General features: G+C 35.6%; 1 protein-coding gene across 4 annotated transcripts in view; it reads left to right on the top strand.

The window, feature by feature from the left end:
• REV3L (REV3 like, DNA directed polymerase zeta catalytic subunit) overlaps positions 1–14,309 on the top strand; it is a 183,563-nt gene that overhangs the window by 100,676 nt on the left and 68,578 nt on the right. For all 4 annotated transcript variants that reach the window (XR_006299027.1, XM_043592124.1, XM_043592125.1 and 1 more), the window contains exons 12-14: positions 4,348–4,490; positions 5,163–9,327; positions 13,194–14,107. Coding sequence is in view for 3 of the 4 variants with exons in the window: in XM_043592124.1 (XP_043448059.1) it covers positions 4,348–4,490; positions 5,163–9,327; positions 13,194–14,107 (5,222 nt within the window). In the remaining variant the exon portion in view is untranslated. The remainder of the gene's footprint in view (positions 1–4,347; positions 4,491–5,162; positions 9,328–13,193; positions 14,108–14,309) is intronic.

Genomic DNA, 14,309 nt, shown 5'->3' with positions numbered 1-14,309 from the left:
AAGTTATGTAGACAATACTAAAACCTCCAAACTCTTTTGTTTGAAATTTTCACCCTCAAAGCCATTATTGAAGGGTGGAAGAGATTAATCCATAAATATTAAATATACATGTAAGATTTCCTCTAGTTTCTCAACACTACTTAAAAATAAAATTTCTGGCCCCTTGTTATCTGGGTGTATATCAGAATCCTTTCTTCTATATTTTCAAACTGTGTTCCTACAAAGAATTCCGTTTTCATTCTATGAGTAGAAAATTCCAAACCTGCATAATATTATTTAATACTTTTCCTAGCTTCATGTGTTCAGCTCCCTTTGCTGTGACAGTTATAAATCATTCAAAGACTCAGCCCTTGACCTTTGAAGAACTAATGCTGCCTGGTCCAGACAGAATCAGTGTTTGATTTCCTGATAGATTTGACCCTCGACAGTGTCATAAAATGTCTTTTGCCAATATTTCCTAATCAAAAAAAAAAAAAAGTATGGTGGAATTTAAGATACACAACAGATGAACATAAGGAAAGGGAAGCAAAAACAATATAAAAACAGAGAAGGAGACAAACCATAAGAGACTCTTAAATACAGAGAACAGACTGGAGGTTGCTTGAGGAGTATGGGGGGGTGGGGCTAAAATGGGTGATGGGCATTAGGGAGGACACTTGTTGGGATGAGCACTGGGTGTTAAATGTGAGTGATGAATCACTAAATTCTATTCGTAAAATCATTATTACACTAAATGTTAACAAACTTGTATTTATAAAGTAAAAAAAAAGAAAGTGAGGTGAAAGACATAAAGCTTTTTGTAGCTCGTCTGTATGTTGTTTTTTATATATAAACTTGATAAATCTTTCCATGAACTATCAAATGCCTCAACCACATCAACCTATAAAAATAGCTTTGTTCTTGTTTCTCTGTTATTTCTGTAATAATAAATTCTCTACCCTCACCTCACCAACTTCTGAAAGTTTGTAATTTCAGTGTTTTATTTGACTTGCCCTCCTTATACCCCTGTTTACTGTTTGGTCGTGTCGGTCAACTCTTGTCTCCATAGCCTTTGTTCTGTCCTACCCCACTCCTTCCCAAGGTAATATCCTAATTTAGGCCTTCATTATCGTTTATCTGGAATACTATGATTCACTTTTTAACTGGTCTTCTCCTTGCTACTTGTTTATAGTAGGGGTAATAATTATGATTATTAAATAAACATTTTATCGGCACTTAAGGAAGTAGAGAATATCAGGACCCTTCATGAGTCCAAATCATGCTCTATCGTCTTTATATCCTTTTTAAATATAGTCAGTTAAGGGAATGTTATAATCATATTGAGTCTTAATTTCAATAGGCTTTTTAGTAAAATCTTACATATCATCCTGATAGATAAGAATACATGAATTTGAATTTAAAAACTACCTAACTGCTTAAATGCCAACTATCATGCTAGATTAGATTGACGTTGTCACAAACATTAGAGATTGGTAATTCATTGGATGACAGAATATAGATTCAGAAATACCTTGAAACTAAATAGGTGATGCCTAATAGAGAGTCATATGTTTAGGTTCAGTGAATCAGTTGTATAAATATAGACTGGATAGACCTTTAGTTCATTCTGGACTTAATAATTTCTATGGGAACGCCATGATTTTACTTGATTAAGAGCACAGTAAGTCTGTAGTGTTATATGGTTACCAAAATAGTGAATTTAATTATTGGCTACCAGCTGTACCTGGGGTAACATTTATTATTCTAACAGATTTTGGATTTTATTAATAAAATAATTATAATAGTTACTTGATGTAGTTAAGTCTTGCTGTCTTGCTGTAATAAATTGGATTGTTTCTTTCATATTTTAGCAAAGTGTTGACTATTTGATATTTCTATTTGATCTTGTGGCATTTTACTTTTTCTTATTTCCATCTGTTTCTTCACTGTTTTATTTTGGTATTGTTTCTTTGATTTTTACCTCCAATATAACATTTTTTCTACAGTTCCTTAGATTCTATCTTGTTTAACTATTTATACCTTTATACCTGTATCCAGTAAATTCACATTCAAATATACAAAATTCTTATAAAGTCCCTCTCTACTTGTAATCAGTAATGTCACCCTGTTTATTTTTTTTTTAAATTTTTTTAACATTTATTTATTTTTGAGACAGAGAGAGAGAGCATGAATAGGGGAGGGTCAGAGAAAGAGGGAGACACAGAATCCGAAACAGGCTCCAGGCTCTGAGCTGTCAGCACAGAGCCCGACGCGGGGCTTGAACCCACGGACCGTGAGATCATGACCTGAGCCGAAGTCGGACGCTTAACAGACTGAGCCACCCAGGCACCCCAATGTCACCCTGTTTAAAATACTAGTCATGGTTTATCCCATGATTAATGCTTACATGTTCACTGACTGAATCAATTCTGTGAAAACCATGCCCAAGTCAACCTTGGGAAAACAAAACCTTTCATTTCATAATATTTAATAAACATTTCATAAATGCATATTAGATAGAGATTGAAAAATAGAAGTATGGTGTCTAGAAAAAGACTCATTCAATTCTCTTGTATAGTGGATGTTCTGTTCTGCCCTGAATACCATATTTTAAGAATCCTGAGAAAGTAAAGAGAAAAAAGAGGAAGAAAAGGAAGGATCTGTGAACATTCACTTTTAAAGAGCAGTGACAAGGGGCACCTGGTGGCTCAGCCAGATGAATGTCCAACTCTTGATTTCGGCTCAGGTCATGATCTCATATTTGTGAGATCAAGCCCCAAGTTGGACTCCGTGCTATGTGTAGAGCCTGCTTAGGATTCTCTTTTCTCTTTCTCTACCCCTACCCTACTCACGCTCTCTCTCTTTTGGAATAAATAAATAAACATCCTTAAAAAATAGGGGCACTTGAGTGGCTTAGTCAGTTGAACGTCCCACTTCGGCTCAGGTCATGATCTCATGGTTCGTGAGTTTGAGCCCCACATCGGGCTCTGTGCTGGCAGCTCGAAGCCTGGAACTTGCTTCAGATTCTGTCTCCTTCTCTCTGCCCCTCCCCCACTCATGCTCTATCTCTCTCTCAAAAATAAACATTTAAAAAAAAAACAGTACGAAGAATAGATGTTTGGTCTAATTAGAGAGGAATTATGGGGCAAATGATAAATGCCTTCAAATATTTTAAAGGTTATCATGTGAAAAATAGCATAGATAGGCTACACGTAGCAACACCAGACAAAAACAGGAATAATGTATGGAAATTGGAGAGTTTTGTGTAATATAGGAAGAAAATCACTAAAAATTAACAGTGGAAAAGATTAATTACTCTGTGAGACAGCAAGCTCCTTAAACTGAGAATGTAAAACTGGAGGTTTTAGCATCTATTAAAAATAAGGTTTTTGAGTAGAAAATTGGACTAGATGACCTCTAATAATTCTTTCAGCTCCTAAGAAAGTGACTTTAGGACAAATTGTGATTTGGTAAAGGCTTAATGGAAAATCTGTTCTATGTATAATTAAGGGACGTTTTCAAATTTTTGAGACAAGAGAAAGAAAAACTTAGGTATAGATAGAAAGTAAGTTTGCCCATCCGAATAGAAGGGAAAATATCAAGCCTAGGACCTAGTGAAAAAATTTTAATCAATAAAAGATGAAGTCATTCTGGATTTCACAGCCCATCTGAATTCCTTATTAACCCTCTTTACAGCCACTGCTGGGATTGACCCAACACCTTTACCACTTCCTAGCCTCTCTCTGATCCCTGTTGTTTTCTCTTTCAACCTGACCGGCGTACCCCCTTGCTTACCTATTTGTTTGTTTCCAGTTCACAGTATAGAGATTGTATATTTGTGGAGACTTCTTAAAATATGCTGAGATTCCACCTTTTTTAGATGTTACTGGGTTCTTACCCATGCTGTTATATGTGTATATTTAATGATAGGATGAAGGGGAGAATATATGGAAGAACATAACTTAGGGGTGCCAGGGTGGCTGAGTTGGTTAAACATCAGACTCTTGATCTTATTTCAGGTCTTGATCTTAGGTTCATGAGTTCAAGCCCCGTGTTGGGCTCTATGCTGGGTTTTGTGAAGCCTATTTAAAAACAAAAAACATGATTAGATATGATCATCCAGGACATTACAGAGCTTGGATACAGAAATGATGTTGTCTTGTAGCTCACATGAAAAGGATTTTAAGTCTATCTGCAATAACTTTTTATAGGACGTGATACTAAAGCAAAATAAATCTGCTTTTATTTTTAGTTACAATTTTCAGATCTTTTTAGTTTTACTATTATAGCATCACATTAGGCAGCTGTTCGAATCTGACATGCTTTTTTCTATGATCGTACTCACTAGTGAATTTTAATATTCTCTAGATCACTGTGTAGAAATAACCATAGAAGCTCAACTGAAGAAGATGATTCGTCTTCAGAAGAAGAAATGGAATGGAGTAATAACAGTTTGCTTCTAGCCAATCTTTCTATACCTCAGTTAGATGGAACTGCAGATGAAAATAGTGGTAAGTAAACTGATACACTATGAGCATTTCATTACGTAGGGGCTAAATATGTATTTGATTTTAAAACTGTAATCACACTTTCTTATGAAATTGGCTAACTGTGAGGCTCTGACAGTACTGTTACGTTTTGTCCTGCAAGATTTTTTCTTTGAGTATGTAGATATGTGATTCTTTCTCATTTCTAAGAGGATAACATTTGTAAATCACTGATTTAAAGTTTCATAAACTTTAATCAGTTGATCATGTTAACATTTAAGTAGCATAAGAAACTGCAAGAAATATGCTCAGATGTTAACTAACGAATTTAAATAAAAACTTGAAAAAAAGAAATAGCTTATTTGAAGTGATAATGCAAAGAAGCATATTGCTTAAGGAAAAATTTTCAAGATGACTGTATTTTTCCCTATTCCCCAAAAAGGCACTGAATATGAATATAATTTATTTCTGATCAAAGGAATATATGTTTAAAATAATGACTAATAATCAAGTATGACTGCCTCTTGATTATTTAGATTGAGTTATTATCCTAATGATAGGAACAACCTTTTTGTTGAGACAACCATTTTAAGCAAAGAAAATTTCATACAATTCCTTTCATGGTGATAGCATGGGAAAAGATTTTAAAAATTAAAATCACGGAGGTGAAATAAATTCTTTTTTCCCCCATTTCAGACAATCCATTGAACAACGAAAATTCTAGAACTCACTCTTCTGTGATTGCAACGAGCAAGCTATCAGTAAAACCTTCCATCTTTCACAAAGATGCTGCTACATTAGAACCCCCATCTTCTGCTAAGATTACCTTTCAGTGTAAACACACAAGTGCCCTTTCTTCCCATGTTTTAAACAAGGAAGATTTAATTGAAGACCTCCCACAGCCAAACAATATAGAAAAATGTCTAGATCATTCAGTTGCTTCTTTTACAAATGAAAGCACTTACTCTATGAAATACCCTGGATCTTTAAGCAGTTCTGTCCATCCAGAAAACTCTCATAAAGAAAGTAGTAAGAAAGATATCCTCCCAGTATCTTCCTGTGAAAGTAGTATTTTTGATTATGAAGAAGATATCCCATCTGTTACAAGACAAGTACCAAGTAGAAAGTATACAAACATTAGAAAAATTGATAAGGATGCCCCTTTTATCCATATGAACCGTCATAGTAGTGAAAGTACATTGGGCAAAAATTCTTTCAACTTTTCTGACCTTAGTCATTCAAAAAGTAAATTATCCTCTGAAGGAAATGAAAAAGGAAACAGCACAGCTCTGAATAGTTTATTCCCTTCATCATTAACTGAAAATTGTGAATTGCTATCATGCTCAGGAGAGAATAGAACTATGGTACATTCTCTTGATAGCATTGCTGATGAAAGTGGGCTAAATAAACTTAAAATTAGATATGAAGAGTTTCAAGAACATAAAACTGAAAAGCCAAGCCTCAGCCAGCAAGCAGCACATTATATGTTTTTTCCCAGTGTTGTTCTTTCTAACTGTCTCAGTAGACCACAGAAACTCTCGCCTGTAACATACAAACTACAATCCAGCAGTAAACAGTCCCGATTAAAAATAAATAAAAAGAAGCTCATAGGTCATCAAGAGACTTCTACCAAAACTAGTGAGACTGTATCCACAAAAGATAATTGTATACAAAATAATCCCTGTAATAGTAATCCTGAGAAGGATAATGTATTGGCCAATGATTTAATTAAAGTCACTCGTGGAGCTTTTGAAAATAAAACCCCCACAGACGGTTTTATAGACTGTCACTTTGGAGATGGAACCTTAGAAACTGAGCAGTCCTTTGGATTGTATGGAAATAAATATACACTGAGAGCGAAACGCAAGGTGAATTATGAGACTGAAGATAGTGAGTCAAGTTTTGTAACACACAACTCAAAAATTAGCCTACCTCATCCCATGGAAATTGGTGAAAGTTTAGATGGAACTCTCAAATCTCGAAAACGAAGAAAAATGTCTAAAAAGTTGCCCCCTGTCATCATAAAATATATTATTATTAATAGATTTAGAGGGAGAAAAAATATGCTTGTGAAGCTAGGAAAAATAGACTCTAAAGAAAAGCAAGTTATATTGACAGAGGAAAAAATGGAACTATATAAAAAGCTTGCACCTTTGAAGGATTTTTGGCCAAAAGTTCCTGACTCCCCTGCAACCAAATATCCCATTTATCCACTAACACCAAAGAAAAGTCACAGAAGAAAATCAAAACATAAGTCTGCAAAGAAAAAAACTGGTAAGCAACAAAGGACAAATAGTGAAAATATTAAAAGAACTTTGTCTTTCAGGAGAAAACGGTCACATGCTATCCTGTCTCCTCCCTCACCATCCTACAATGCTGAAACCGAAGACTGTGACTTGAATTATAGTGACGTTATGTCTAAACTAGGTTTTCTTTCTGAGAGAAGCACAAGTCCCATAAATTCTTCTCCCCCTCGCTGCTGGTCTCCCACAGATCCAAGAGCTGAAGAAATGATGGCTGCTGCAGATAAAGAAGCAATGCTTTTTAAGGGTCCTAATGCATGTAATAACAAGACTGTTAATTCTCGTATGGAAAAAAATAGTCGAGCAAGAGCGCAGGCTAAGAAATCCAAAACTAAGCTTGTTAATCCTTCTGTAGTTACTAAGAAAAGGAACAAACGAAATCAGACAAATAAATTAGGAGATGATGGAAAAAAGAAACCGAGAGCAAAACAGAAACAAAAAACAAATGAGAAAGGTATGTCAAGAAAGCACATAATGAAAGATGAAAAAATTAAATCTCAGTCTGGTGCTGAAGTTAAGTTTGTGCTGAAACATCAGAATGTGTCTGAGACCTCAAATAGTTCTGGAGGCTCTCAGCTACTTTTTAAACAGAAAGATGTGTCACTAATGAGCTCTGCTGTAGATCTTCCCCTTTCTGCTCCCCTGCCCACTGGAATTCATGCACAACAGAATTTATCTGGCTGCTTTTCTTCTTTCTTAGAAAGCAAGAAGCCTGATTTACAAACATTCCCCAGCTCACGAGATGATTTGCATTCATCAGTTGTTTGTAGTTCTTTGGGACCTGGAATCTCAAAAATTAATGTCCAGAGGTCTCACAATCAAAGTACTATGTTTACTCTAAAGGAATCAACTTTGATTCAAAAAAACATATTTGATCTTTCCAACCATTTATCTCAGGTAGCCCAGAATACACAGATATCTTCGGGTATAATGTCTCCAAAGACGGAAGAGAATGCAAATACACAAAAAAACTATTTGTCATCCATCGGAAAGTTAAATGAATATCGTAATTCTTTAGACTCAAAGCCAGACCAGGCATATGCCCCTAACTTTTTGCATTGCAAAGACAGTCAGCAGCAGATTGTGTGCATGGCAGAACAGTCAAAGCACAGTGAAACTTGTACTCCAGGAAATGCATCTTCAGAGGAAAGCCAAATGCCTAATAATTGCTTTGTAACTTCCTTGAGGAGTCCAATCAAACAAATAGCATGGGAGCAAAAACAAAGGGGCTTTATTTTAGATATGTCAAATTTTAAACCTGAAAGGGTAAAACAGAGGTCATTGTCAGAAGCAATTTCACAAACCAAAGCAGTTTCTCAGTGTAAAAGTCGAAATGTGTCAACACCTTCAGCATTTGGTGAAGGCCAGTCTGGACTGGCAGTTCTAAAAGAATTGTTACAGAAGAGACAGCAAAAAGCACAAAATGCAAATATTATGCAAGACCCATCATCTAGTAAACCTCAACCAAACAAAAATATTTCTGGCTCCCTTGAGCAAAACAAAACAATTAAACGAACACGATCAGTAACATCTTCAAGAAAACCTCGAACTCCTAGAAGTACAAAACCTAAAGAAAAAATTCCCAAACTTCTTAAAGTAGACTCTCTCAATTTACAGAACTCTGGCCAGGTGGATAACTCTCTATCGGATGACAGTCCCATCTTTTTTTCAGATCCAGGTTTTGAGAGTTGTTATTCACTTGAAGATAGCTTGTCTCCTGAACATAATTATAATTTTGATATTAATGCAATAGGTCAAACTGGATTTTGTAGCTTTTATTCTGGAAGTCAGTTTGTCCCTGCTGATCAGAATTTGCCACAGAAGTTCCTAAGTGATGCAGTTCAGGATCTTTTCCCAGGACAAACGATAGAAAAAAGTGAGTTTTTAAGTCATGATAACCAGAAGTGTGATGAAGACAAAAAACATCATGCCTCAGACTCAACCTCATGGATTAGATCAGGTACGCTAAGTCCTGAACTATTTGAGAAGTCATCCATAGATAGCAATGAGAATCATCGCCACAACCAGTGGAAAAGTAGCTTTCATCCTCTAACAGCTCGCTCTAATTCAATAATGGATTCTTTCTGTGTCCAGCAGACAGAGGACTGTCTGAACGAAAAATCCAGATTGAATAGGAGTTCAGTAAGCAAAGAAGTGTTTCTTAGCTTCTCACAGCCAGGCACTTCAGACTGGATTCAAGGTCATACCAGAAAAGAGATGCAACAGTCTCTTGACTCAGTCAGTGCCTCTTTTACTACAATACTGTCCTCCCCTGATGGTGAACTTGTGGATGCAGCCTCTGAAGATTTAGAATTGTATGTTTCAAGAAACAATGATATATTGACACCAACTCCTGATAGTTCACCAAGGTCTACCAGCTCTCCCTCACAATCTAAAAATGGCAATTTTACCCCTCGGACTGCTCACATTTTGAAGCCACTTATGTCCCCGCCAAGTAGGGAAGAAATTATGGCAACTTTGTTGGATCATGATCTTTCAGAAACTATTTACCAGGAACCATTTTGCAGCAATCCTTCTGATGTACCAGAAAGGCCCAGGTAATCAGAATTATTTTTTCCCTTTGAGTCACTCTGTATATTGTAGCGAGTATAACATTGGTACCTGAATGCTAATTTTCTGGCTGTAATACTGTATTTATAAGCAAATCATTGTAAAAGCTATTCATAATTTTGGACTTCTGAGAAAATTCACAAACTACCTGGATGATTGCCCCTTGAGAACTTTAAGTTGAAGAGTATTGGTCTTGGGTTATTAACATTGTGTCAACCTTAAGGATTAGAGATGCAGAGGCTCACTGTGACTTGATACCAGATTAAGAAGGATGTCATAATACTTGAAAAGTATATTTATCATTTTAAAAATGATATTTGTTTCTCAAAAGTGTAACTTTATAATTTTAAAAGAACTTTATTTTTTAAAAGTGAAAATGAGCATACATATGTTTTAAGTACTTTTATGATATATCTCTAAATGAAGATTAAGTTGTTTGTACTATATATCACTTTCTTTTCACGTTGCCAACATCTTCAATCATACTGTTACTACTGTTAGTTTGTATAGTTATTAGGGTGCAAGATGGACTTCAGTTCCTCTTATCCCTCCTTTTTTTTTTTTAAAGAATCTCCAGAGAAGCAGTAGACGGATACACACACGCACGCGCGCACGCGCACACACACACACACACACACACACACACAGCCGATAGCAAAATGCAAAGGAATCAGTATTGGTTTATTTATTAAACCAGTAAAGTAGGTATTCTGTACTACTTGCATCACCAAGGTAGAATATAACCGATAGGGGGCTAAGTTGGAGAATATGACTTAATCCATGTGGTTTAAGTGTTGACTTTGGGTCCTACCCACCTGTGTCTTGATTCCATTTACCTAACCAGTTGCAAGAAGAGGCAGTTCTTTTCAGCCATTCAGTCAGAAGCAGAGGAGGTTGGCTAGGACTGCAGAGGCCCACTTGGCTTAGTCTAAATGATGGGAAGAGATAGGAAGAATCTGCTATATACACTAACCTGACCATGTTAGTAAAAGCACCATGTTCTTGACTCTAGTAAAAAAGGCACAGTGAATGCCAGACTTTTACCGTGCAGATCAGCAATAACTCCTGCAGGAGTCCGTTTAAGAAAGGGTTGAGAAAAAGTGATCAGAAATATAGGGTAGAAGTTTCCTCTAAAGACTTAAAGTGGGAGACAGAAAATTTCCTTCCCACCCTTCCTAATACAGTTTTAGTTTTGTTTTGCTTTGCTTAGTTCCCATATGTGGTCTTTTAACATGAATGGGACTCTTTCTCTTTATTTCACTGACAGAATATATGAATATCTGTTTCTTACACATTAGTTTCCATTATATGAGGGGCTTTGGCTTTATAGGTGGTAAATATGGTATATTTTTAATTGACCTGTTTTTTCTGTCTCAGCCTTACTTACACATCTAGTTTTTAGTTCTCTGTTAACTTACCATGTGTTAGTCATTAATGCTGTGTTGCTGTTACTTGTCCAAATTTGAGACTTGTCGTGCGGCTGAAATAAAAGGATGATAGTCATCATTTTTGAAAAACACAATTTTTATTAAGTTTATTTATTTATTTTGAGAGAGAGAGAGAGGGAGAGAGAGAATCCCAAGCAGCCTCCGCACTGTCAGTGGAGAGCCAGATGCGGGGCTCAAAACTCAAACTGTGAGATCATGACCTGAGTTGAAATCAAAAGTCAGATGTTTAACCAACTGAGCCACCCAGATGCCCCTGGCATAATATATATATATATGTTATATATATTATAATATATATTATAAAACATCATTGTTTTTAGTATTATATATAATATATAATACATATATAATATTTAATATACAACATTAAATGTATATAAATGTAATATTAAAAACAATATTTTAATATTAAAGTCTTCACTGTAGTAAATTTAGGAGGTATAAAAGCATAAAAATCACACCATTTCTCTACCTAGTAATGACCATTCTTAATATTTTAATTTTTTAAAATTTCTTTAAATTTATAATTTTTATTTTGTTTTATAAAATGTAATCTTACTATAGTCATAGTATTACAGATTTTTTTCACTTAATATTATAAACATTTTCTAAATTTATGAGTTTCTTGAAACATTTTAATGGCTACATAATAATCCTATCATATATATATATTATTGGACAGAAACTTTGTTCCTTATTCTAATATGATAGATAATTATGTGATTGTTTTCTTCATAAAGCATTTTTTTGTATTTTGGGGGTTTTCCATATAGTCTTGTAAGTAGGATTACTGTTATATGTAAATGATGAATCACTAAATACTACTGAAACCAATGTTACACTATATGTTAACTACTTGAATTTAAATTTTAAAAAAAAAAGGATTTCTAAAAAATTTAAGGCTCTTAATATATATTATGACATGCAATTATCATGCTGCTGACAATATTTAAGAGAGCTGAACTTACTACACCTCACCAATTTTGGGGTTTTTTTGTTTTGTTTTGTTTTTTTACTTGATTATGATCTCTATACCATTAATGTTAGAGATGGGCATGGCATATAATATGTACTCATTTTCTTCAGTAGCAGTAATTCTTCTAGTTTTTCATATAGCTGAGAGGCGGATACAGGAAAGGTGTAGATTTTGGTTACAAAGTTAATTAATAAGGGCCAAAGTCTTACCATGTAAAGAGGAAAAGGAACTGTGGTAACCCTTCAGTCCAAATTAGAAAACGTGAATCCAGTTCATTGAGTTTTATGTAGGGAATGACTACGATGTTTGGAAAATCATGCCCTAGAAGAAGTGATTGAAAAAACTAAGATCTATCTTCATATCCATGAAAGAAATACCATAAGGAAGAAAAAGTTGACTTCTCTTGCTGCAGATGATAAGTAGTACCAATGGATATGTTAGACAAAGAGAGAGGTTTAGCTTGATACTTGCAACTATTGGAAAACTAAGCCAGGCTACTATTTAATAGTGGTTCCCCACATACACAAACATTATCAGCATTTATGCTATGCATTCTGTGTACTCTGGTAACTCAAAGTTCGGATGTAGTGTTAAACTTTGCCATGTAAAAGGGAGAAAGAATTATGGTAATTTACTTCAATTGTATGTGATTTTTTTTTTAATGTTTGAGGGGATTTGGTCGGGGCGGGGAGCGTTACAAAGATATGTTTGAATTGACTGGTTTTGCTAAACTATTGTAGCTATTAGAAAATGTCTAGAGAGGCTATAGATAAAATCCAGGCACACAGTCTCTAATGATAAATTCTTCCATTGTTTTTATTCATATGTGGTAACAGTGGAAAGTTATTTAAGATGAGTAGAGGAAAGTAGAGGATCAGTTTGTGCCATCTCCTTGAAGAAAAGAAAGCTTCATGGGTCACTTAAAACAAAAAATACCTTCTTTCCCTGGTATTGATGAACTTAATTTAGTCATATACCTGGAAATTAATTTAGTCATATACCAGTGAAGAAAAACATATTAAGACTAAAGAGGCTGTACCTGCATAAAGTATGTAGGGGGAAGGTGTAGAAAGGGAAGATATGGGCATTTTTAAGAATCCAAAAGGGACTTTAAAAAATCTCTAGAGGGGTGCCTGGGTGACTCAGTTGGTTAAGTGTCTGACTTCCACTCAGGTCATGATCTCACAGTAGGTGGGGTCGAGCCCTGCGTCAGGTTCTGTGCTGCAGCTCAGAGCCTGGAGCCTGCTTCGGATTCTGTGTCTCCCTCTCTCTCTGCCCCTCCTCTGCTCACACTCTTGTCTCTCTATATCTCTCAAAAATAAGTAAAAATGTTTAAAAAAATTTTTAAACATCTCTATGATAGGGAGCTAAATATTTTGGTAATTGCTCTTTGAGATGAAACAGTTGTTCTAAAATATGTTGTTTGTAGGGAGATTGGTGGACGGCTTCTCATGGTAGAAACTCGACTTCCAAATGATCTGGCTGAGTTTGAGGGAGACTTTTCCTTGGAAGGACTTCGTCTGTGGAAAACAGCATTCTCAGCAATGACTCAGAATCCACGACCAGGGTCACCCCTTCGCAATGGCCAGGCAGTGGTCAATAAAGGGTCAAGTAATAGCTGTAAAATGGTTGAAGATAAAAAAATTGTGATTATGCCTTGCAAATGTGCCCCAAGTCGACAACTGGTTCAAGCATGGCTTCAAGCCAAAGAAGAATACGAACGTTCCAAGAAACTGTCTAAAACTGAGCCAGCTGGAGTCATAAAATCTGCTGAGAACTTCAGCTCTTCAGTTAACCCAGATGACAGACCTGTAGTGCCTCCAAAAATGAGTACAACTCCACATACACTCCCCACTACAGCACATACCAAGGAAGATGTTGATACTTCTCAGATTGCTTTACAAGCGCTAACCACAGGATGTAGTCGAACTGTAAGTGAAAGTCAGACACTGCCACCAGTTGCTTCGGCAAATGATCCTGAGAAAGGTGAAGAGGATGATGATGACTATTATGTTAGTTACAGCTCCCCTGATTCTCCAGTAATTCCGCCTTGGCAACAAGCAGCATCCCCAGATTCTAAAACATTAGATGGAGAGGAGAGACCTGCATCACAAGTAGAGGAACTACATTCCCTGACTATTGAGAACTTCTTAAAACCAGTAAAAGATGATATACAGAAAAGCCCCTGCACTGAGCCTTTGGAGCCTCTAGTGATATCTCCAATTAATGTTAGGGCAAGAACCGGAATATGTGAATCACTTTGCCTTCATAGTACACCAATTATACAGAGAAAACTTCTAGAAAGGCTTCCTGAAGCAAGTAGCCTGAGCCCTTTGTCAACAGGTAAGGTTACAAAGAAGAGGAAGACTTCATAATTCTTCTTCAAAGATTAGAAATTAAATGAAAACATTAGACTATATAATGAAATTCAGAGCTTTTTAAATGAAATTTTAACTCTACTAGTGAGGTGTTATTATGACAGTTTCTTGTAAAGTCATCGATCATCTCATGGAAACTTAATTTTTATCTTTCTGCTGTGAAATCT

This window comes from Prionailurus bengalensis, chromosome B2, assembly GCF_016509475.1.
Source record: "Prionailurus bengalensis isolate Pbe53 chromosome B2, Fcat_Pben_1.1_paternal_pri, whole genome shotgun sequence".
In the NCBI taxonomy this organism is placed as follows: Eukaryota; Metazoa; Chordata; class Mammalia; order Carnivora; family Felidae; genus Prionailurus; species Prionailurus bengalensis.
The sequence above is the reverse complement of the archived record's forward strand: the minus strand, read 5'-3'. Positions and strand labels throughout refer to the sequence as shown.